A 25,264-nucleotide genomic window follows, 5' to 3' on the forward strand; every position below is an offset into this window, starting at 1 on the left:
ACGACCTCCCCGAAAAACACTTCATGCTGTACATAGTGATTTAAAAAGTCACGATACATTCAATGTCCATGTAGGCGGCGATTAACATTTGATGGATTAAACGTGTTTATTTAATGCGGTTTTAAAAGCACAACACACATACACTGCATGGTGAAAACACCTTAATGCAGCATAATCCTCAAATTTTTAAGACAGAAAATAAAAAAAGCTATTTGTCTTTTAACAAAGCTGTAAAAATTTAAATTTAAGTGGTATTTATTAAAGAAAAAAAAAAAAAGAAAAAAAAAACGTTACTATGATGGCAACTGGCCTCGAACCCTGGAACCCTGGAACTCGAAACAGAAACAATAGCTTATGTCTCACTATCATGACGACGCACTTCAGTTTTTTTCTAACTAGTACGACATTTAAACACAAATACATTCACACACACATAAAAGTGAAGCAAAACTAAATCCTTCCCACAGCATCTTAACCCAGTCCTATTTAACCAATCAAAACACTACACACTCCATACTAATGCACAAAATAAAATAAAAGAAATATAACAGAGCAAAATATTTTTTCAGTGTTTCAGTTTTTGCTTTTTTTTTTTTTTAAAGGCACATTTTAAAAATGTTTCAAATATTTTCAACACAAACACACTGTTCATATACAGCACAATTGGAAAAAAGACTAAAAAGCACTGACTATATAACTCTAATGTGAAAAAATGTGGTGTTCGCACCAAATGGTCCGCTCGTTTTTGAATGTCTTCTGCTTACCTAGCTAAAGAGCCCTCAAACAGTGCAGCAAGCTAGAATAGACTACTATTTTAAGACCTGTCCTTTGTCAGATTATACACAGCTCACATCAACAACAGGAATATCTATGCATGCACAACCCAAAGGAAGTACATTCTGTCCTCAGAAAAAAACACTAAAATGGGCATTAAAGGCTGGGACAGGATCACCAGGGCACACATATGATTCCAATAAGAGGTATAATCAAGAGTTCCTTACAAATTCTGATGCCAACCTAATATTGAGCGTGCCAATGTTAATACCGCCATTATCTAAACTATAAAGATTTTTTTTGGCATAATATTTCTGACTAAATAACACTTAAAATCCCCTGTGATGGCGCAGGAACTTTGTGTCGCTCTCGGTTTAAGCCCTAATGCAACATTAACTTAAAAAGCCGAACTACATTCAGACAAATGATTGCCAAACACAAAATAAAAACACACTATTAGCCATTTAAAAAAAAGAAGAAACTGAACAGGTCATGTCCAAACAACGCATACAATATTCATTTCTAAGACATTTAAAGGATGAAAACAGGGTTTGACATGCTCTTACTTGGTAAACATTCACTAAAGTGCTACAAATGATTTTGCTGGCTTTATACAGTTTCCTTCTGTGAAACAATAGAGTCAAAATAATTTGTTTTATGCATGGCTTGTAATTTGGTCATTGAATTTCTGATTCATTTCCCCTGTGAGAGAGAATTTGGGCCTCTTATAACATTCACATTGTGCACAAAAATCACCATTTTGCTGGTCTGCAACATTTATCTAACAACTTCTAACTGGACACTTGGATTTCAAGCAACCAACCAACCGAAATTACTTCAACTTCAATCCCACAAATCACTCCTAAATGCAGTAATAAATCGCTAATAATCTGTTTTTTATAACGTCTCCGCTAGTTAGCGTGGTGAATGAGCAGAAAACTAAATACAAACTAAGGAAAATGTAAGAAACTGATGTTCTGGGGTGGGTAAACCTTGTCTAAAAAAACTCAGATTGCACAACCCATTGATAACATGGACATTTGAGCCAACAAGTTGCACCAAGAAACATCTTCTTCTTCACTTTAAACTCTGTGAGAGAATCGTTGTGGAAACCAGTTTCATCTTGACTACAGACACAGGTTCTTTTGGTGTCCATCCGTGTCTGTAATGATAGCAACATTTGTGTATTTTTCCACCATTATGACATCAGCTGTCAATCAGATTAACTTGGTCCAATCAGAGGGACATTCCCTCCCCCACAGCGCTTCGAGAGGTGCTCAGGGAGGCAACGGTAATCTTGATGGTGTAACAGCAGCGTGCTGGAGAGACTTTACACACAGAGACCCGACTGCAAGGCGGTGAGACGGCGTTCAATGCATTGCTTGCCTGTAGGGAAACATCACACTGGTTACGCAAATGATCTTATTAAGATATCCTGAATGTTAATACACAAATCTGTCTGTAGCTTTACTCACACTTGCTAACGCTGAGGATGTCAGTCTGTTCTGTGAGGAGGAGAGACAGACCCTCCATGAGCAGCAAAGCCTTATAGTAGCGCTGAATTGATGCTTCCCCCTGATGAAACATCTCATCCAGAGCAGCCGCCTGCACCTATAAGACCAGACAACTTCTTAAATACACTCCACAAACAGTGGCTATAAGCTCAAATTCACAAGACATTAGAAATAGAAAAAGGCTGACAACATAGAACAAATCTAAAAAAGAAACAGTGTTATACAAGGCGACAAATATTTTACAGCTCAGCATTAGAGTTGCACGATTCTGGATAAATTGAGAATCATGGTTTTTGTGTTTCAAACAGAGATCACGATTCTCCCATGATTTTGAATAGGTAACTAAACAAAATAACATGTCATTTCTGACACAAAATTGTTAATTGCAGCAGTCCATGTAAAAAAATTTTTTTTTTTAAATCGGTTTGAATGAATGATTCAATGACTTATTCAAAGACTTCTTGTTTTAATTACTGGATAAATCAGCCTTTTTCGACGAATCTTTCTCAATGGTCACTTGTCGCCACCTACTGGTGTAACGATGTAATACAATCTTTATTTGAAGTGTCTTGCAAAAACAATTATACTGTGTGGTTGAAGAGCCTGTTTATGCGGCTGTTTCATACCTATACAGGACAGCTGCTCTCTCTGGGTCAGCGGCAGCGCCAACAGGATTTGATTGTTCCGCTATGATCATTCTAATATGATCATTTTAATAGCCGAATCATTATCATTTAGGAATAAGATCGTGCGGGTGTTTGAATTAAGATCGCAATCTTTTAACAATTATTATTTTCTAGAACCCTGAAGTCACAATTTCAAAATTCCCTGATTTTTCAAGGCCACGCTCTTAAAGGGATACTCCACTTTTTTTGGAAATAGGCTCATTTTACAACTCCCCCAGAGTTTTCGAATCCATTCAGCCGATCTCCGGGTCTGGCGGTACCACTTTTATCATAGCTTAGCATAGATCATTGAATCGGACAAGACCATTAGCATCTCTCTCAAAAAAATGACAAAAGAGTTTCGATATTTTTCCTATTTCCTATATTTTTCCTACGTAATGATATGACGCAGCGCCTGAAAATAGTCGACCCTATAGTCTACCGAGCTGGGGACTATTTTCAGGCGCTGCGTCATATCATTACGCCTGCTGGACCCATGGTACGGCAGCAAAGTTTCTTGATTATTACGCAGGAATGAGAGTATAGTTCCTAGCCATATCAGCCTAGTGATCAGCCGATTCAACGATCTATGCTAAGTTATGCTAAAAGTGGTACCGCCAGACCCGGAGTTCGGCTGAATGGATTTGAAAACGGTAAAACTCAACTGTTTAACTCTGGGGGAGTTGTAAAATGAGCCTATTTTCAAAAAAAGTGGAGTATCCCTTTAAAAATAAAGGTTCTTTACTGGTATGGTTCATTGAAGAACCTTCAACATCCATGGAACCTTTCCCTTGCAGAAAAGGTTCTTTATTGAGGAAAAAGGAGCTTTAGATTGAAATGTTCTTCACATTTAGTAAAAATGGTTATTTTAAGAACCGTCACTACAACATTGTGTGGGGAGCACGTGGTTCTTCTATGGCATGGCTGTGAAAACCACCCTTTGGAACCTATCTTACCATCTGTACGGTGTGGCTGAAGAGGAGCCTCTCTGCGGTGATGCTGTTGATGTGGTCCATGAGTTTGTGTTTACGGGAGAAGAATCGCTCCAGCTGAGCGCTCAGAGCGCGACAGGACATCACACTGGACTTATACAGGTCATTCAACCTCCTAACCACTGAAAAACATCAATGTGTGAACACCTTCAGTTCAACTGCATGGACAATAATAATAATATTATAATTATTAATAATAATATAATATTAATATCTACTCTGATATTAGAACAACAGTCTCAAGTATTTGACAATGTATCTTTTTAATGTTTCTTAGTGCGAATGAGTCAGTCTCCCTACACCAGGGTTTTCCAAACTGGAGGTTTGTAATTAAGTAAATCATAATAATGTAAAAATAAATAAATAAATAAAGACACCTCAAATGACTTGTATACATATTTAAATATTTTGCTATAAACATCAAATGTATTGTTTTACTTAAATTGCACATTGTAAATATATTATATTGTATTTCTATTCATTGACTTATATTCATCAGTTTTTTCCATCAATATTGCCAAAATCTCATTAGATTTACATTATGAGGGTGCATGTATAGTCAATGAATTTTTAACGCCTACTGAGAAAATAAAATAGGAACTATGCTTAAAAAGTGGATGGTCACTGTTGTGCATACTATGATGGTGGTGAGAAGAAAGTGTGTCTAAACTGCTGACCTTGTTTGACGGCGGTAGAGGGGTAGAGTTTTCCCTGCTTGATTCCTTCCATGGCTGTGTTTATTGAAGATGACAGAAGCTCTGCAGTCTTCATGTAAAGCACCAACTGTTCAGCATAACTGACACGACACAAATATACACATTTTTAACACCACTCTACGCAGAACCAGAGTCTTTTAATTGCTATTTTAGTTGATTTTCACATTAAAGGATTTTATACAACAATAAACCACACTGACACAAAGTTTGTGAACAGAAGAACTGCCCTTCTGCTCTCAAAATGTATAGAACAAATGCAATTGTGATCCACCATTACTAGAGAGATTCATAGTTGTGAAAGACTAGTCATGATGTACATCTTCTCACCTCCACTCTCGGCTCAAAGAGCTGATCTGGTCAGCCACCAGGCTTTGTTGCTGGAGCAGGCTGGTGGAAGAGGGGTCGGCCTGGGGAGCCTCATCACCCCGGGCTTCTGCCACATCCACCATACATCGAGCAAAGTCCAGCATGAATCGGAGCCTGTGCAAAGTCTCTGTGTGTTCCTGCTGCAGTGGAGAGAGAAGTGCGGCGTTAGACTCAAACTTAAACTAGTTAGCATGACTATCAAAACAAAAAGCAGTCAATTTTGTGCTTACCTCCATTAGGGTCTCCTCTGGTAGTTCAGGGGCTTCAAAAGTCACAGCTCCTTCTAGGTTGGCTGAGATGGGGTCAGAGAAACCGTAGCGGGGACTGGAGGGACCCTCGTAGCCGTCCATGAGAAGGCCTGTTTGCGGGTAGCGACTGGTGAGGGACCCTACCGGACTAATGGAGCTTGAAGAGCCTGCTGTGAGACACTCAGGTCAGTGGTACCCTGAAGGATCCATTTTAAATTTAGACAAATCATTGAAGAAGTCAAACTTGGAGGGAAAAAACAAACTTACCGGAGAACTTCCTTGAGCGAGAACTCTGAGGAGGTGTTCCCCCACTTGGCGGAGAACCCACAGTGAACACTACTCGAGCAGGGCTACCTGAACCCACCACGATGCCTCCACCACCAGGTGGCGCTGTGAGTAGAAAAACAACAGTGTGTTATATGAAGACTGCATATAACTCAACATTTAAAATAACATTTTATTACAAGATGAAGACCAATTACATACTGATGTTCCCTTTCAATGACATAAATCATTTTACAGATTAACACTACCGTGTTAGGGGTAAAGATTTTTTTAAATTCGATATTATTAGTATTATTTCTGAAGGATCATGTGACACTGAAGACTGGAGTAATGATGCTGAAAATTTAGCTTTACCATCACAGGAAAAAATGACATTTAAAATATGTTTTTATTTTAATATATTTTAAAATGTCATTATCCCATGCACATATAATGCAAAAAAAAAATTTTTTTTAAAGGAAATTTACCAGGAGAGTTAAATTGGGCTTACCATTGTAAATGTTTCAGTGAGCTCACCTGTGATGTCTATGCCTCTGTCAGAATTGAGATTCTCCATGCTGCTTCTTTCTCCTCGCTGACCCCCAAATGCCGCCATAAGCAGCACATCAGATAGGCGACCAGCACTCTGAGACCTGTCCCGAGAAGTAGAGATGATAAAAAAGCAAAATAAGAGGAAAAATAAAGCTGTAAGGAATGGTAGAAGGACAGGGGCTTTGTTGGTCAATTACAGCTTGAGTCCAGTTTTCCAACCTAAATAAAAGCTCTGTTCCAAAACAAGGAGAGCTGCCTAGCTTTTATAAGAGTGTCTAAGTAACTTAAGAGTTTCTTATTTGTTTACAATGCTGCTTATGTAGACAGCGAGGCTGCTTATTAGGATTTGGAATGGAGCTAAAATCTACCCAACTCTTCTTCTCTTACCTCCCAAAGCCTTTTCTCTCCTCAGGCTGGTAGATAGGTGACAAACTAGCCTCTCCCTGAGCTGGTCTGAGGCCCTGGTGGGTAAGAAACGTGACCATGTTTGGGGAACTCGGGGGCTTGGGAAACTCAAATGGGGGCATGGCCTGGAAAGGAAAAATGAATTTTTTTCATTATTTGTTTTGCATTTATTACAGTACATACATGCACCAGAGTTCAAAAGTTTGGGGTCAGGAAGAAATAAGAAATAAGTTCTTTTATTCAGCAAGGATGCAATTTTTTTTATCAAAATAAAAAATAAAGAGATTTCAATTTCAAATACATGCTGTCCTTTTGAACTTTCTATTTCATTAAAAATTTCTGGGAAAAAAGTATTATGGTTTCCACAAAAATATTAAGCAGCATAACTGTTTTCAACATTGATAATAATAAGAAATATGAGCACCAAATCAGCATATTAGAATGATTTCTGAAGGATCATGTGACACTGAAGACTGGAGTAATGATGCTGAAAATTCAGCTTTGCAATCACAGGAATAAATTACATTTTAAAATATATTTGAACAGAAAACAGTTACTTAAAATGTTAATAATATTTTACAATATTGCTGTTTTTACTGTATTTTGATCAAATACATGCATCCTTGGTGAGCATAAGTACAGAGCCCCTAAAGGGACATGGTGGAGGAAAAACGCAAAGTTTCTTGTCAGAACGCAAACGTTTTTGCGAGGAAACGCTTTCTCGGGGTATTGAAAACATTTGCAAGAGAACGCAAAAGTATTGACAAATAATTTTTCCTCCATCTCATATTTTTTTCCTTCACCATGTCTCTTTAGGGGCTCTGTACATAAGAGACTTCTTTTGAAACATTTGAAACATCTCACACTTTTGGACAGGAGTGTAAAACTGGGAGCTCATGGCCACACAAACAGAAATAAGGATCTTACTCTGGAAGGAGAACCCAGGATGGTTGGTAGGGGGTTGCGTTGCATAAGTTCACTGAGCCTGGGCGAGGAGTGCAGGGTCCTAAAGGGCATCATGTTTCCCTGAGGAGCTCCCACTGGATCTGAATGCTGCTTCCTGATCTTCTGCCTGCACCCACCAGTCGCCTCCAGCAAACAGGGGGCGCTGTTGAGCCGCGTGCCTAGACCCTGCTGTTGTGGCTGAGCCTTGGTTTCTAAACAGCCGGGAAGAGTGAAAGAGTCGTCGTCCAAAAATACAAAAACAGAAAAACTAATGGATAAACTTTTATATTCTGGGAAGAGCTGAAAGTAATCGTTTTCCAACTTTCTTGACATGCAACATTTACCAAATGGAAAATAACTGGGCTATGAAATACTGATGTTCCTTTAAAAAACAACAAAAGAGTGCAAACAGAGGAAAAATGATTTTACCTCCACCCCGAGAGCCCCTGTGAACCATTTCTGTACTCGCTGGGCAAATTTGGCCTGGCAACTCAGGAATGGTGCCCACTTTTGAGACAAAAGCAGAGCAGAGAGGGAGAGAGAGTGAGCCAGAGGGTTTGTTCAGAAACACAGCTAAATCATCTTTAGCTATAGTGACATGACTAAGGCTTTGGGCCAAAGAAAGTGGCACTCACCCTGTGGAGAGAGCTGGAAGGGTTTCGTGCCTCCTGTGGACAGCCTGCGAGAAGTGAGAGCAGAACCAGGCTGAGGAGGAGAAGGCCCTGTCCTTCCACAGGCCAGAAAGCTCCCGCTACCGCATCGCTGGACCGTGGCAGATCTGTGAAAGAAAGAAAGAAAGAAGTAATGAATACATGCCTTTAAATTCCATTTGAACTCAGGCTAATTTAAATTAAAACGTAGGCACAAAACCATTTACATTTTAGTAAAATGATTTTCAAAGAAATTCAATATAGCTGCATTGGTCATGCACTGGTCATTTTAAAGTTTCATTTTCTGTATGAATTACCTCTAAACATGTTATTATACAAAAAAGTGGAGTATTTACAGGAATATACATTTAAATAATTATATGTAATGTTATATGTAATGAATTAATTTCCATTTTATAGACAAATACTTTACGAAATATTTACTTAAAATAATCAGAATATTCAAATTTGGATGAGAATGTTAATTTTTATAAAGTGAAAAAATATGACTGTTGCACAATATTCAAATGACAATTTCAAGAGGGAATTTTGCCCTTAGTATACACGGATATGATTTCACTCACCGTGGAGAGCCGTCTTGACCTGGGAACTGGAGGTTTTGCTCCATGCGCTGGTAGTTGTGAATCTGTGTGGGGACTGGAATGGGTACAGACTGCCCATAGTTGCCATAGTTACTCCCAGAAAACTCACTCGGCCTGCTGAGAATGAGGCAGAAATAAAACGTTAGAGGGAGAGCCAAAGAAATTGAGTGATTGAAGAGAGAGAGAGAGAGAGAGAGAGAGAGAGAGAGAGAGAGAGAGAGAGAGAGAGAGAGAGAGAGAAACATGGTCATATCCTCTAGCTCCCATCGATAAAATAAAATAATTTAAAATCTCACAAGACATTTCTGTATAGGAACTACAAATTAGTCAGCAGGAGAGGCTGGAAGAGTTCTATGGCCTATATGCCTATTGTGTGTGGCTGTGGGTTTCATGGGCTGCGTTTAATAATGAAGGAGAACAGGACGATCTGTGCCCATCAAAGATGCAATCTTCATGCCAATCTAGGACTCATTACCCTTGTGGCAAAGGACCAAATCTTCAATGACCCAGAAATCAAACGGTGAAAAGATTAGCCTTAGCTAGGCAGGAGGAAATCAGTCTTGGCTGCAACATGGAGAAATGTGCAAACTTGAAAATGACATTTGATTACTCATGCAACTTGTGTGTAGGGATGTGTAAAACTATATATTTTCAAAATGTACAGGTGGGTTGTCTAAATCTTAATACTTTCAACACACTGATTAATATAAAATGTTTTTATATAATTCACCTTTGAACTCATTAACTCACAATCACAATACTTTTTTTTGAAGAGTAGCAATATAAATGAATACATTAGCAAATGTATGAATTATTTCTTTGCAATAATTTGTTATAACTTGTGATATGCTTGAGTTTTTTAAACAAAAATATTCAGAGGTTACTTAATTTAACAAATTATGCACCATTTATTTCCATTTAAAATAGTAAAAAAATCATACAAATTACATTTTTAAACTATTTTTCAATTATGTAAGTATTTAAAGCACCGCCACAAAAAAGAAATATATGAAAACAAAAATAAATAATTATTTTGACTAGTTACTTACAAAAAACAAATGCAAAATGTCCAGACATGAAATAATCATTGTTTTCTTTTCTTTTCTTGTTTTAAGCTCTATGTGTTCATACCCGCTGGGTCCTGGAGAGCTGCTGTAGGAGGGAGAGCGTGGAGGGGTCTTAACCTGACTGCACTGGCCTCCAGATGCCAGAAGAGAACTCCTAAAGCAGGACAGAGATGGAGAATGTAAGGAGAAGATTCATTCCAGACGATTACTCTAGGAGATGTAAGCGTGGTTAATTAACAAAATAATTTAACTCCATTTAAGCATATCAAACAGAAAATCTTATTATTCTAGCTGTACAACTAAACACTATCATTCAAAAGTTGGGTGTCAGTAAGATTTTAAATTAATGAATTAATAAAACAAGCATTAAACCAATAAGAAGGGCAGTAAAGACATTTAAATTATTTCTATTTTAAATAAATGCTGTTTGAACTTTCTATTAATTAAAGAATCCTGAAAAAAGAATCACAGTGCAGCACAACTTTTTTTCAACATTGATGATAATAAAATATGATTCTTGATCAGCATATTAGAATGATTTCTGAAGGATTATGTTACAAGCAGGATTCAAATCTGCATCAGATACATGATCATCACAGTTCAATTGAGCTCTTACCCACTATACATCAGACTGTCCTGGATGACCTTTCCTGTCGGCATGTCACAGGTAAGCTCACCTACAAAGACAGACAGAGGGGGGAAAAAGATGATAAATACCCAGCATTCCCACTTAACCAGGACAGATACAATTTTCTTGTGAGTGGGGAGAAAGAAAGGAAATCAAAAATCTTGCAGGAGAAGTTTTTGCAGGCTTACTGGGGAAATGAGCTGGAACCATGACAAAATCATCAGTGTCACAGGACGAGTTCTTGCTACTGCTGCCACCTCCGCCACCTCCCGAGTCCTTCAGCAGGTATCCTGGAGAATCTTGGGTAGGGGAGGCTAACGCCTTTGCACGGACCTGCTGGATCTCTGCAAGGGATTGCTACAAAATATATAAGAGGATGAGAACAAATGTTACACCATAAAGATCCTTTGTATCCTGAATTGGTAATAAACAGCTCTGCTAACTTTTACATTCTTTTAAAGTATAAGAGAGATCATAAATGTTACATTCCAGTTTTGGTGTTTCTTTTCTGTTTCTCTCTCTCTCTCTCGGTTAGAGGGCTTAGGAATTAGTCTTAAGGGAATTTTTTGGGGTTTTTTGATTTGTTCTTTGATTTGGCACCACTCAGGTTCCTTTTCCCTGTGTTATTTGTTTTTTCCCGTTTCTTTTCTTTATTTGTTTTTGATTAAATATACTGTAAATAGCTCAGACTGCATCGTGTTCTAGTCTACACTAAGTTTGGTGGAATATACTTAAATATCATATACATATATTTATATATTTTCACGGATACATACACTACAGTATAAAATTTGGGGTCAGTAAGATTTGTTTTGAAAAATGTATACTTAAATTGACAATAAAGACCTTTACATTGTTACAAAAAACAAAAACAAATATTAAAAACAAAAACAAAACACTGTTCTTTTTAACTTTCTATTCAAAGAATACTGGAAAAAAAATTCCACAAAAATATTAAGTAAAAAATGACATTGTAAAATAGAAAACAGTTATTTTAATTTGTAATAATATTTCACAATATTACTGTTTTTTTAATCAAATAAATCTAGCCTTTATGCGCATAAGAGACTTCTTTTGAAAGACTTACCCACTACAAACTTTTGAACAGTGAAAAACTTTTAAAAAACTAATTAATTTATATATATATATATATATATATATATATACATATATATATATACACACGATTCCTAACCATTCATAAACGTTAAATAACAGAATGTGACAGTATGATTTCTTTGCTTTTGAAGCACTGACCTCTATACAGCATTCTGACACCATGAGACCCATAAAATGTCACAAAATACAGAGCTGATTAACATGTGGCTCCTATCACGGATTAGTGTTACAAGCCACCATAAAATGTTAAGAAAGTGTGTCTTTGTTCAATGAGGCAGCTGCTTGCTGTGCTTAATTATCTTCATGTCTGTGACAAACTCCTGACACGTCAACACTTATCAGTGCACAGACACGATGACCTGCCATTGATCATTCTAATGAAATACATTTATAAACACACACTTACAGGAGGAGAGGCCAGGTGTGAAGTAGAAGAACTGCTGCATGAGCTTGCAGAGGCTGAATTGGGAAAGCAAGTCACGGTCACTGGAGTAGCTGTGAAGATACACACAGACACTTAATATCCTGCAAGACAGATGGTACTTTCCATAAGTGCAGCACACTACAGAGTCAGATGACTTTAAGCGGTCCACTTCTCAATCGTACCCGACAATTACAATCATATAAATTCGGTTCATATAAGTTCCTATACAATTAATTTAAAAAAGAATAAATGCAAATCATTGTAATAAAAAAAGTAAATTTAACTAATTTTACTGACCAAAAACAAAATATGTAGTTTTGTCCCATATTTTGCAACCCTGTAACCCAATAAATAAATACATTTGGTATTTCATAATACATAATTTGGACCCATTCTACAGACAAGTAATGATAGTATTGCACTTTCTCAATTTTTACACAAATTGTAATGATGACTGTATTTGTCATTAAACCATGTAAGTAAAAATACTTTTATTTTATTTTATGTGGGAAAAATATTTATGAATATCTACAAACCAACATTTGATCCCAGTTTTGCTACCCTCTTATTTACCCTGTTACCCATTCTGGTGTTTTAATTACTATAATTAATTATGTCATAATTATTATAAAAAAAAAAAAAAAAAAGGATATTGATCATATTTATTTAACTTGATAAATGTGGTCAATTTAATGTTGATGCTTATTTAATATCTATTGAAAAGAATCAGGGGTTAAAAACAAAGTTTAGTACCAAGGATGCAAACATGATAGAAAATAAACCAAAAAATAAACCAAAAAATAAACCAAAAAAAAAAAAAAAAAATTATAAAATAATCTTTTTTATAAATAATAATATTCAATTTGACACTAAACATGTTCTGAAGGTTAAGCATCTCCTTTTACTGACTATTTAAAATAGAGTAAAAACATTGTTTGAAATGGCAGTGTAATAACTCACACTTTTTCATAGAGGAGCTTGCCTCCAAGAAGGGGTGTCTGAAGAATTCATCTATAAAAACAGAAATATTTCACAAACACCTCAAAAAGACTGCATGGTGAATAACAGAACCATGGGCAAAGCTAATCTTATAATTAACAAACATCGCCGCATCAAAACTAGTGGACATAGGCAATCAGGACACTGACCGAAGTCCATACGGTCCTTATGGTTCCTTTGCAGGAGGCCAAGCAGCAGGTGTCTGAGATGGCTGGAAGTTTCTCTGGGAATGCTGTAGAGAAAGACGGAAAGAGATGGACTTTTACACAAGGTTTAGCAGAATATTTACTCCAAGACTAATCTGAAAAGTGTCGCTGGCAATCAAAGTCAATAAGATATGCACTCACTTTGGGCTAAGACTTTTATTTTTCTCATAAAACAAACGGAGGTCCTGTGGACTGCTGGCCTGATGGACAGACAATCAAAACAAGCTTACTTAAAGTCATTTTCCAAATCATGGCATGGATGCATCATATCTTACACTTGTCAATGACAACTAAACAGTTAACTCAAAGTGCATCTTCTCACAGAATGGTGAGTACCTGAAATGGAGCCTTTCCAGTCAGGCACTGAAACACAATGGTCCCTATACTCCACAGGTCAGCCTTGGCGTCATAGTTCTGTGACATGATAACCTCAGGTGCCTGGTGAACAGCATTTCAGAGTTATAATCTCAGTGATGCTCATATATGTGCAAAGTCTGAAATGAAGAAAATGTACAATTCATACCATGTACATTGGGGACCCACAGAGTGTGGCGGCCATCATGTTGTTCTGGAGGTACCGTGCAAAGCCGAAGTCAGCTGAAGAGACCAAAATAAGATCTTAGAAACTGTGCTGGTGAAGCAATACACTCTGGGTAATGGCAAATCCAGGTTAGATAAAAGAACATGCTGTGAAGTGTGGCTTTAGAAATCAGCATATTGCTTTATTTATTTATTTCCATATTACTGAACATAATTCTATGACTGGGCTAAAGCAATTCAATATGTAATAGAGTTTGTAGACTAAGTGAAATCCTCAAGCAAAACACAAACAGTTAAAACAAGGCTGAATCTGCAAATCAGTCCTCCTCAAACATATATGGATGTGGTATCTAGAGTTTCTAATGCTGAAAGCTGAGAATGTATAAATAATAAAAACAGGTGTGCGCACACACACACTCACCTATCTTGATGCAGGTGTTGTTGGAGTGGGACTTTCGACCTGCAGGATGGGACAGCAGGATGTTCTGGGGTTTCAGGTCTCTGTGGATGATCCCTTTGGCCTGAAGGACCCTCATGGCCCCTGCGATCTGCTGCAGGAATACTCGGATGGTGTCTTCACTTAAAGTGCCCTTTGCTGAAAGAGCATCAGAATATATAAAGTAGTGATTCACATATTTCTTCTCAATCTCTCCGTCTGATCTGAACTGAAATGTCAGATTCCATAAAGAACAAAAATGGTTTTGTCTGGAATTTTCAGAGCAACTACTTCCTCTGAAAATATACTCACACCCTGCAGTGAACAGTTACAGCTTCCTCAGACCCGCTTTAAACAAAACATGCATACACAAACACACACCCTAAACCCTTCTGGCCTAACTTCCTTAGTTCCTCTTTGCGTGCTTTTGAAATGAACCGATATAATTTGTTTCATCACGCAAGCAAATAATTTCAGCATTTAAAGCTAGGACTTGCCTCTCTACTCAAAAAAGCAGATGTTCTTTTGGCAAGTTTGCAATCTTAAAACAAACAATTATGTATTAAAGGGTTAGTTCACCCAAAATTGAAAATTCTGTCATTAATTACTCACCCTCATGTCATTCCAAACCCGTCTTTCGTTCTTCTTCGGAACACAAATTATGATCTTTTTGTTGAGATCTGAGAGCTTTCTCTCCCTCTGTTGACAGCTACGCAACTACCACTTTGATGTTTCAAAAAGTTCATAAAGAGATCGTAAAACTAATCCAAATGAATTGAGTGGTTTAGTCCAAATTTTCTGAAGAGACTCGATCGCTTTATATGATTAACAGATTTAATTAAGGCTTTTATTCACATTTAAACATTGATCAACAAACATAAACAGAAGCTCAACCGAACCTGCTTGACGCGCGAGAAGAACAAACCTCATTAGTTCTTGCGGAAGCTCAAACGTGCTGCGTAACATGAGAACATGCTTAAACATGCTTGAGCTTCCATTTACCACAACTGATGTGTGTTGATGAATGTTTATATGTGAATAAAAGAATAAAAGCTGATAGTGTCTCTTCAGAAATTTTTGGACTAAATCGCTCAATTCATATAGATTAATTTAACAATGTCTTCATGGAATTTTTGAAGCATCAAAGTGGTAGTTGCATAGCTGTCAACGGAGGGACAGAAAGCGCTCAGATTTCATCAAAAATATCTTTATTTGTGTTCCGAAGATGAACGAAAGTCTTACGGGTTTGCAACGACATGAGCTGAGTAAATGATGACACAAATTTCATTTTTGGGTGAACTATCCCTTTAAGAATGAACACACAATTTCCTAAAGAAGGCTGGTGTGCAGTGAGCAAAAAAATCCCAAAATGAGTTCAAAGCATGATAAATGAAATGTCCCACTTACAGTGCAAGTAGTCAGCCAGGTCTCCCCCATTGCAGTACTGCAGTTAAAGAAAGAACATTGATCTTTTTACTTTGAACTACAGCACCACACAACAATGCTGTATAACAAAACCTGCATCTAAATGGGGCTTAGTTCATTGCATGGGGAGAGACGATTCAGATGCATATTAAAACAAGCCACTCAGAAAAGATGGGCCATTATTTCCCTTTGTCCACTAATGATGGGTATCCCAGTGGCCCCATTGCTTTTCCATGGAGCTTTTCTGAAAGCTGACTCGGTAGCGTGGCCTTTACAGGAAGTTGAATTTCATAGTGATTTTAAAAACTTTACAAATCCTCACTGTGTTCCACAAAACACCATGAATTCAGGTTTATATATCTATGGGTGTTGTGTTATTAACAACTGCAGCTGTCTTCCATTGGCCCCAGGGCACAGCAAATTGCAGGCATTACCAGGTACAAGACAAGACAAGATGTACAACAAAAGACACTGGGAAAACAAGCCCACTTACCTCCATCACTAAGTACACAGAGCTTGCCGTTTCCTAGAAAGAGACAGGAGTAATGAGATTCAACACTGGGACAGACAAGTGGCCATCAAAGCAAATTAATGAACTTAAAAAAAATAAAAATAATTATATATATATATATATATATATATATATATATATATATATATATATATATATTCAACATTTGTGCATAACATTGTTTCTATGTTGACTTTTAATAGACATGTGAGAACATGTTTACAGTGGAACTGGTGTTGTGTGTTTTACAAATGCAGTGGCCTAACACTAATCCACATATGGCGTGAGCGTGTTTTCTCTGCACTGGGTCATAATGGGCTAATACAGGCCAGGGGGAGGGCAAAGGTCATAAGCTTTGTTAACACTGTGCATTTTCACTGTGCTAACCGTGTGATGGTGTGACAGATTTCTATTCAATGCAGCCACTGACACACACACACACACACACACACACACACACACACACACACACACACACACCATTGAAGCTCACTCAGACACAAGAAAGTACTGATAGTGCTGATGCTGTGAAATGTGAGTGGTGCTTAGAACGTTGCTAGGGTGTTTGTGTGATTACCTAAGTGTTACTACGCAGCTGCTCTGGTTTCTGAGTGGATTTAGCTCATGCTGTGTGGTTGCTAGGGTGTTCCGGGGGGTTTCTTACTGGTTAAAGACAAAAGAGCCCTTCCCCAAGAATATATCATCCATAGAACAGCACCAGCTTGATACTGTTGAGTATTGAGTTGAGTGGAGGTTAACCAATATAAAAACTCTGGCTGATACCAATAAGCTGATAATTCCCCAAAATAATCAGTATTAAATTAAAACAAAACAACATAAAACTAAAATGAATAGCTTTAAATGCTGCAAATGAATAAAAATGTACAGTATGAATATTAAACAATCATCTTTCTGAGATTATTTAACTGTTACTGCTTTTAAAGATTAACCAGATTGAGCGTTAGATGATAGCAAATGCAATCTGAATGTAACATTTTAGGTGACAATTGTCTTCCATTATATGGACAAACAAACACTTAAGGTGATGATACACAGGGCAACTTTTTGAGCAATGTTGCTGGGCAATCTTGCCGATCGATTGTTGCTTGGGCACTTTCCCATTGAAAATGGGGAGTAAATTTCTGTCTGGATAATTTAGATCGGTCATGGGCCCTGTGTCTCATCTGGTTGCCTGTTGATGGCAACATTGCCCAGCAACATTGCTCAAAAAGTTGCCCTGTGTATCATCACCTTTAGACATTATTTCTCTCTTTTAGGTTCCACACAAGAAAGTCAGTCATATAGGTTTTGAAAGAGTAAATGAAAGAATTTTCATTTTTTGGGTGAACTATCCCTTTAGATAATGTTTTTAAACCTGGTAATCCTTATTCAGACAACAACAAAGCAGCAATGCCAGTCTATAAGCTTTAGGACACTGATTAACATTTAAACACAGACTAAGACTAGCTATTAAAACAGAACTGTCCTCAGTACATAGACTAAACTAAACAAATGCATGATATTTTCTTAAAAGCATGTCAGACAGGCTTCTCCGAAATAGTCAAAGCACTAAATATTAAATTATCCAGACAATTGCCATCAGTCCCACAGGACAGGTTGTTTGTGTTATCAGGTCAGCTTTTACAGCACCATAATCCTGTTATTTCCTGAGCCCATGGCTGAGGCCTCTCGAAAAAATACAGGGTAGCCCACTTAGAATGACCTTATCACTTAGCAACATATGACCTCCCCCATTCTGGTGTCTGCCTGCAACCAATCAGCCAGATCGGCTGATCCGTGACTGGCGTATGCTGCTGACTCAGCGTTCCCCATGTTCTACTTTCTGCCACTTTGAAGATAGACCTCAGTTGGCTGTGTAGCCAGACTGAAACTAGGCCAAACATCACTGTTTAATGACAACTAGCGCTTGAACGAGCTTGGCGATTCAGCTGGGAAAACCCAACAAGCCCAACATAACTCACAGACTGCTGGGTGCCTAAATGACTGATGTTCATGTGGGTGATAAATTGAGCTTTGCTTATGAACACAGCATGCCCGTGAGATCTGCTAATGTTTAATTTAACCACAGATGCAGTAGGGACCCTAGTTAACTGCTTCTGGAGAGGACATTTGTAATTTAACTAATGTTTGCTTTGTTGCTCATCCCGTTTAAAATAGCAACCATTACATTCTGAACGCTAAAGTTGACCTGAAATGCTACTGAACTTGTTAAGATCCTACATCTCACATTTAACTGTAGGAAGACAATGGTTATATTTCTCTTTGATATTAAAAACCAAATGGCTCTGATGCACTAAAAATAAACTCTGGCTAAAACTTAGCTTATTTCTGTGTTTGCGAGGGAGAGGTGAGCAAATTAACTCTTGCCAGGTTCGTCCAGTTACGTGTGGCAAAGAGCCAAGCAGGTCACAGACTTTTCCCTCCAGGTCGTGCAAGGAGACCAACTCAAACTTTAATGGCATTCACTTCACAGACAGTCAACCCCACAGAAGAAAGTGGTGTGACTTTCCAGGAGATGTGAGAAGAGGTCAGATCAGAGAAGCATGTGGCTGAAATGTGCATGTGGCTCTTAAAAGCAACACCAGAGTGTGAGCCTTCGTTAAAAAAACTGACATGAATGGAGACAAAAGCAGCATCAAACCTCAGTGTAAACTGTAAATACTAACCAAAAAAAGTACCACGGTACTACGTAAACCGCATGGATATGGAAAGGCTAAAATGGTATTTGACACCTTAATGAGGTAGCATAGCAGGTTTTTTTTGGTAATTAACTGACATGAATTTTTAATGTCTGATGCGAATAATAATATATATATTAAAAAATACAATTTAATACAAGTTAACAATTAATTGCAAAAACAAAGGGAAAATACTAGATATAGGTACAATTATTTTTTTAAAGCTAATTAAGTATTTTTTTGTATAAATTATAATTTTTATAAATAATATATATATTTTAAAATGTATCAACTAATAAAATTATAAATGATTATTTATTATCCTATTTTTAAGTCACATGGGGATTATCCAACCAAACGCATTACCATGCTTAGTAGTTCAAAAGTCAGTAACAAAGACTGCATTAAAGGAGACCAATCAAAGCATTTACAACTGAATAGAGGTAGGCTACAATTTGCATGTTTTTTGTAATCCTAGTGGCTTTAATTTACACACGCCTGACACATTAACCTCATGATGACCCACGAGCAGAGCAAATAGCAAGAACCCAGGTGTTTGAACAACGTGTCAAGACTTCAATGAAATCATTTCACCAGTCTGGGTAGACAGGTTTCACTCACACCATTGCAAAAATTCACTGAGTGCCAATAAACTCTAAATGCCAAATCGAGTGAGTAAACATAACTTTATTTTTCTTCCTGGTATACAGTGTGTGTGTGTGAGACTTCTAAGACTTCAATACCCACAATGCCCTGCAGCAGAGCCATTAAAAACAAGTGCACATGTCATGTCAACAGAAGAACATGTGACTGCTTTTAACCAATCAATGCAAAGGAAGTCATAATACACACTCTGGTGTGGTAAAACATCAATTTGAACCCTTTTTAGTCCATAATAACTATTCAAATATTTGTAACTAATAACATTTGGACTACTAAAGTTAACAAAACCACTTTCTCTAGATACTCGAAAACTGTTCATCTAAACATCTGCAGTGTAATTCTATGAACAAATCATCCTACCTGGAAGTCGTGCAATGCAACAATGTTCTCATGTTTCAATTCCTAGAGAAAACAAAGAAAAATTCATTTGCACACAAACGCTCAATTTTGTGTTCTGACCAAAACAACCAAAACATACCTTCAATATCTTGATCTCTTTCCCCAGAAGTGTTTGAGATTTGGCCAAATTCTTCTTATTTATGCATTTGACTGCAACTTCCCAATCATGCTTCTGAAAATGTCAATGATATAAGTGGTTAAACAGATTAATCTTGTAGTTTATATTGTGTTAAATGTTGTAGTTTATATTGTGTAATATTGTGTTTCAATCTCTCTGAATAATTGTCATTTATAAAAACGGAAATGCCACATTTAAAGCTTGGATATATATGTAATGGGATATTAAAGCTTTCCACATTCTATATTTTATAATACTGGGAATTTAATCTCTTATTCTCTCCTCCATCTGTTGTGCTCGAGGCCTTTAAGGTGGTATGCCAGTTCTGCAACCAGTAGGTAAACAAAAAACTAATTCCTATCAACACACAATGACACCAATGTAACGTTATGCAAATGGAAATGATTTGGTAAATATTTTAAAATGATATTTTCTCACCTCTCGATTCCTGCCTTTGAATACCACTGCGAAGGCACCGTGTCCTATAAGGTCCTTCCTGCTGAACTCGAATTTCCCGACAGTCTCCATCTCCCACCTGATCCCAAATTTTGCAGCCGGACTATTTATGTGAAATAAAGCTGGCCCACAAATATCCTCTTTCTGCGTCCCTCTTCTCCTCTGTCTGGACGAGGCAGCTGGAAAGTTGAACCCCACTTCTGCGTGCCATCGGGGGCCTTTCCATACAGATACTCCTCTCTACTTTCATGATATCATGGAGGTGAAGAGGAGATCTACTCCTTAAAAATATGACAGTTCCCCATTTCGGCAAACCGCTTGTCGTAATTGTAAAAATAAGTAAAATCAAGCTGCGCTAAAAAAATACCACCTTAAAACGGCAGCGAAGTGTTTGTTTATGTACGTTACATCCGATGTTGTCAGCTATGCTAACATCCTTGAGTTCGTGTTCAGGATTACACCAGGCTCGCGATTGTATACAACACGGTTGTCGTTTCACGAAATATCCCTGAGACATCTGAAAAGCTCGAGCAAGATTTGTCTTTTTGATCTCAACAAAGACCTCAATTTCATCGAGGTCTGCAGCGTTGCGCATGCGCACAACCATTTCACACAGGCTCAATGTTGACGTCAGGGAAGCGCTGTCACAGTGACAAAAATAAACACATCACAAATTGATATCAAGTCACATGAAGTAATGAGTTGACATTTTTTGAAATAATGTCGAGGTTTGAAGAAAGTAGACAATACACTATATTGCAACATAATTCAATTTTAACCATTTACAGGTAGGCTATTCATCGAGAAGACAGGTAGCAACAAAGTTAGGCCTATATATATATTTTTTTAACTCAAGGAGATAGTTGCAGCTGGGCACAGGTGATTGAAAGAAAGAAAATCAGCAATTCTTTGCTTCTTCAGACAGACCTTCAGATCAAAATACAAAAAGCAACTCATCAAAGTGTGATAGCATAGGGCAGGCTATAAGTAAATCCAAGGTTGGCTAAACAAATATTTAATTAGAAACACAAAAAATTTTCCTGGCAAACGGGTTCACTGTTGGAATTCAGTGTACATTACTGCATTTACTTTAACTGTAAATTAGTGATTACTAAACTTTACCCGCTTTAATATATTTAATATCTGTGACAGTGCAAATATCATTTACAAGATGTACGAACAAACCAAGCGAATAGCAGTTCAGTTTGTATTTGCGGTTTTTATACTTAATTTAGTACTTGATTCAAAACTTTTAAAAGAAATTAAGTGCAGGAAGGTATTCTGTAGAATAGAGTACTTCAGGTGCCATCATGTGGAGTAGTTAGGAATAACAATATTACATGGTCTGAATCCATGATGGCAAAATAACCAACAATTAAAAACCCAAAAGTGCAGACCGGCAGGGTCTTTAAAGGAATAGTTCACTTTGAAATTAAATTTTGGTATGTTTTAGCTTACCTCAAGGGCATCCAAGATGTAGGTGTCTTTGTTTCCGTAGTAGTTTCAATTTTGATATTTTTAGGTCAAACCGTTCTTGTCTGTCAGTCATATAATGCAGGTCTATGGTCACTCTCTGAAAGAGCATGCACAGAGAAGTCCAAATTAAACAATTCCCCATCGTAAGTACACATTGATGGCCTAAGACACGAAACGAGCGGTTTGTGTGAGAAAACGAACAGTATTTATATCGTTTTTACCTCTACACAACCACGTCCAAGTGATCTGAGGGCGCGTGCGCGCTTCCTGGTGTGTGACGTGTGCGCGCGTTCTGGCTTAGTCTGCGCAAGCGCTGGGAAGTGTACAAGAGGTAAAAACGATATAAATACTGTTCGTTTTCTCACACAAACCGCTCGTTTCGTGTCTTAGGCCATCAATGTGTACTTACGGTGGGGAATTGTTTAATTTGGACTTCTCTGTGCATGCTCTTTCAGATAGTGACCATAAACCTGCATTATATGACTGACAGACAAGAACGGTTTGACCTAAAAATAGCAAAATTGAAACTACTGCGGAAACAAAGACACCTACATCTTGGATGCCCTTGAGGTAAGCTAAAACATACCAAAATTTAATTTCAAAGTGAACTATCCCTTTAAAAAATTGTGAAAAAATAAATAAAAACTGTTGCTGCTTTATTTTGGTTTTAGATTTTTTTTTAGTGTAACGTTTTAAAACAAAGTAAACATATTTTAAAAGCTAATCAATTATTTTGTCAAGTTTTCCAGTAAAAGATCAAATATTTTTGACCTTGTTGAAATCATATTCTCACTGAGCAATCAACTGCACTGCAAAAACTTATCCCATATAGAATCATCATCATACCCATCCATATTCCAAACCACAAACTGAACTTTTAAGGCAGCTCATGCATAAGAAGGTCCACTTTGATCTTCACATAAACAAAAAAGTGTTTCTATTTGAATCTGAAATTTGGTCAAACTGCCTGGGTATTTCAGACAGCCTGTTTATTGAATAGCTTTTGAAAATTTCAGAAAGAAGATAGCAGAATTGAGCAGTTGAAAGAAAATACCTTCTCACCATGATTTGGCTGCAGCATACGAAAGCCGTGAGTTCACTGCAAATATAACGCAGAGCACATAGTCAAGGATAAGTTTTTGCTTCATCAAAACTTAAACTTCTCATAGCAGGTATACAATATGACATGAACTTTAACCCATGTTTTGTTAATGAATAAAATGAAACACTGCAGTTATATGTATTATGTACCATTTATTTGGACATGGTTCTATGGTAATACCATGTTTTTTAAAAAAAATAAAATTATACATGTAGCATGTATTCTTTAAAGCACCCTGGAGTACCATGGTATATGCTAATCATTTAGTACCATACTATACTATTCAAAAATTTGGGGTCAGTAAGATTTAAAAAATAATAATAATAATAATAATATTTTTATTCAGCATGAACACATTCAATTGGTCAAAAGTGACAGTAAAGACTTCTACATTGGTACAAAAAACCCATTTTCAAATGAATGCTGTTCTTTTGAATTTCCTATTCATCAAAAAAATATTTTTTTTTTAGTTTACACATAAAGAAAATTACTCAGTACAAGTGTGTTCAATATTGATAATAATAATAATAAAAAGAAATGTGTCTTGAGCAGCAAATGAAGGCTGGACTAATGGCTGCTGAAAATTCACCTTTTCCATCACTGGAATAAATAACAAATATAAAATATATTAAAAATAGAAAAGTTACTTTAAATTGTAATAACATTTCACAACTTGATCCAATAAATGCAGCCTTGAGACTTCAAAAACATTTTTTTAAATATTTGAACGATAGGCTATATCAGAAGGATACGTTTCCCATAGGAGAACTGAAAATAAACTTGATAACACAATCATCCTCCATGAAAAATGTCACATACGTTTGGGTTCTCAGAGACCCCAGATATAAAATATGAATAAATGCAATTCATTTTCACATGCTAACGTGACAAGTTTTGACATGAAAACATGGAGGAAAAGTTTTTTTTTTTTTTTTCAAAAGTCCATGTCTACTTTGTGTTAAAAGCTTATAATAGCTGATTTGGAACTAAAAGTATTAGAAATGGAAATTGAACATTATTATCATTATTATTACACTGTCTCAGTGGGACCCCATTCATAAAACTAGCAGAACATGTGGGTTCAAATGTTACAAATTCTACCACAAGAGGACGCTGCAGGCTTTCAAAAGTGTCTGAGCCTCGAGGACAACAGCATTATCGATGCACGAGAGAGCGTAGTTTGGCAGCTGGAATCGGTCTGGGGAAGAAGAGTCATTTGGAAGATCCAGCTGAGCCTGAGAGCACTTAGCGTCCTGCATTGTGACCCATTTTAACAAGCTTGCTTCAAATTCTTTCATGTTTTGCATCTGATATGTTTGGCTCTTGCCCTGTATGGAGTGGAGAGGCAGGTGCTTGCAGTAGCTACATAATAGCAAATGCCTTCAAATGGCTCTTTTATGCTGGTTCTTTAAACTCATGTTGCTCCTGATTGCAGCCCGGTTTGTTCACATTTATGGATATAGTCTTTCGTGACTTTGCACCAGAGAAAAATGCTTGAACTGAACACGATGTGCCGGTGGAATTTAAGGTGGGAGAGAAATGTGATGCCCCAGACGTCAGATCTCTCCTGTGTCAATTGTGCCCGCAGACAGAGCTGCTGTTCAGATGTGGCAGATGTATGGAGGAGATCAAAGTGAAAGACCCCTGAGCAGTAAACCCATAGTGTTCATGAGTCACCTGTCACCTTATCAAATGTAACTGCAGAGGAGCTTAACTCATGCCAAACAAACCATTACTTACACAACCACTGAGCTGAGCTGCATATGAGCCAAAAGGTTATCAGAAACTGTCAGTTAGGTAGAGAGACAGGCAGGTGGGTGTTCATGACCGCCCCTAAAACTCTCTATCACCGCTATCAATAGCAGCTCAGACCCCGGCGCTCTGTGTGCACTTGGCTTGGCATACGGAGGCTTTGTGAATTGCAACAGCCTTAGAGGAAATGGATTGGTTCTGCCTGAACCATATGGTGGATTCCCCTGCTGTGGCTCAGTCCAAAGCCCTTCAGCACCAGTGAGGGAGTGACACTCTTACTGCTCCTATTGTCTTACAGTGTGTTCAAAACACCTGGGACCTATGCCTACAACAGCTAGAGGAATGAGTAAGAGGGGGCCAGTGCTGCTTTAGCAGAGATATTTATGTTTTATTAGATGGACAGATACCCTATCTGAAAGCGACAGACAGACAGATGGATAGATAGATACCCTAAAAAAGATAGATTGTATACATACCCTATCTGAAAGTGACAGACAGATGGATAGATACCCTAAAATAATAGATAGATAGATAGATAGATAGATAGATAG

At 37.3% G+C, this 25,264-nt stretch overlaps 1 protein-coding gene across 6 annotated transcripts; it reads right to left on the minus strand.

The window, feature by feature from the left end:
• Positions 1-1,184: 1,184 nt before the first annotated feature.
• ulk1b (unc-51 like autophagy activating kinase 1) lies at positions 1,185-20,995 on the minus strand. 6 transcript variants are annotated; one of them, XM_079898652.1, is made up of 28 exons: positions 20,366-20,995; positions 19,889-19,981; positions 19,771-19,812; positions 16,031-16,063; positions 15,520-15,556; positions 14,098-14,271; positions 13,660-13,733; positions 13,473-13,574; positions 13,278-13,336; positions 13,080-13,162; positions 12,892-12,942; positions 11,914-12,002; positions 10,577-10,745; positions 10,377-10,437; positions 9,825-9,914; positions 8,676-8,807; positions 8,077-8,219; positions 7,871-7,948; positions 7,424-7,653; positions 6,479-6,621; positions 6,077-6,192; positions 5,543-5,665; positions 5,258-5,445; positions 4,989-5,167; positions 4,623-4,741; positions 3,910-4,067; positions 2,250-2,385; positions 1,185-2,160 (listed from the first exon to the last, which is right to left on the minus strand). In XM_079898652.1, exons 1-28 carry the CDS (start codon positions 20,453-20,455, stop codon positions 2,105-2,107), a joined length of 3,048 nt encoding a protein of 1,015 aa, XP_079754778.1. In that variant the 5' UTR covers positions 20,456-20,995; the 3' UTR covers positions 1,185-2,104. The 6 variants fall into 6 exon arrangements, with proteins under 6 accessions (XP_079754778.1, XP_079754777.1, XP_079754776.1 ...); XM_079898651.1 differs by having other exon boundaries at positions 5,258-5,442; positions 8,676-8,810; XM_079898650.1 differs by having other exon boundaries at positions 8,676-8,810.
• Positions 20,996-25,264: the final 4,269 nt, after the last annotated feature.

This window comes from Squalius cephalus (genome assembly GCF_949319135.1).
Source record: "Squalius cephalus genome assembly, chromosome: 17".
Taxonomy (NCBI): Eukaryota; Metazoa; Chordata; class Actinopteri; order Cypriniformes; family Leuciscidae; genus Squalius; species Squalius cephalus.

What these genes read in the sequence shown, in the direction of transcription:
- ulk1b (XM_079898650.1), bottom strand. Translation starts at nt 20,455, where the DNA reads ATGGAGACTGTCGGGAAATTCGAGTTCAGCAGGAAGGACCTTATAGGA. An exon ending in TTGCATTGCACGACTTCCAG is followed by an intron (nt 16,064 to 19,770) that starts GTAGGATGATTT and finishes GTCTCTTTCTAG; the next exon opens with GAAACGGCAAGCTCTGTGTA. An exon ending in CAGAGGCATAGACATCACAG is followed by an intron (nt 5,666 to 6,076) that starts GTGAGCTCACTG and finishes TTCTACTCACAG; the next exon opens with CGCCACCTGGTGGTGGAGGC.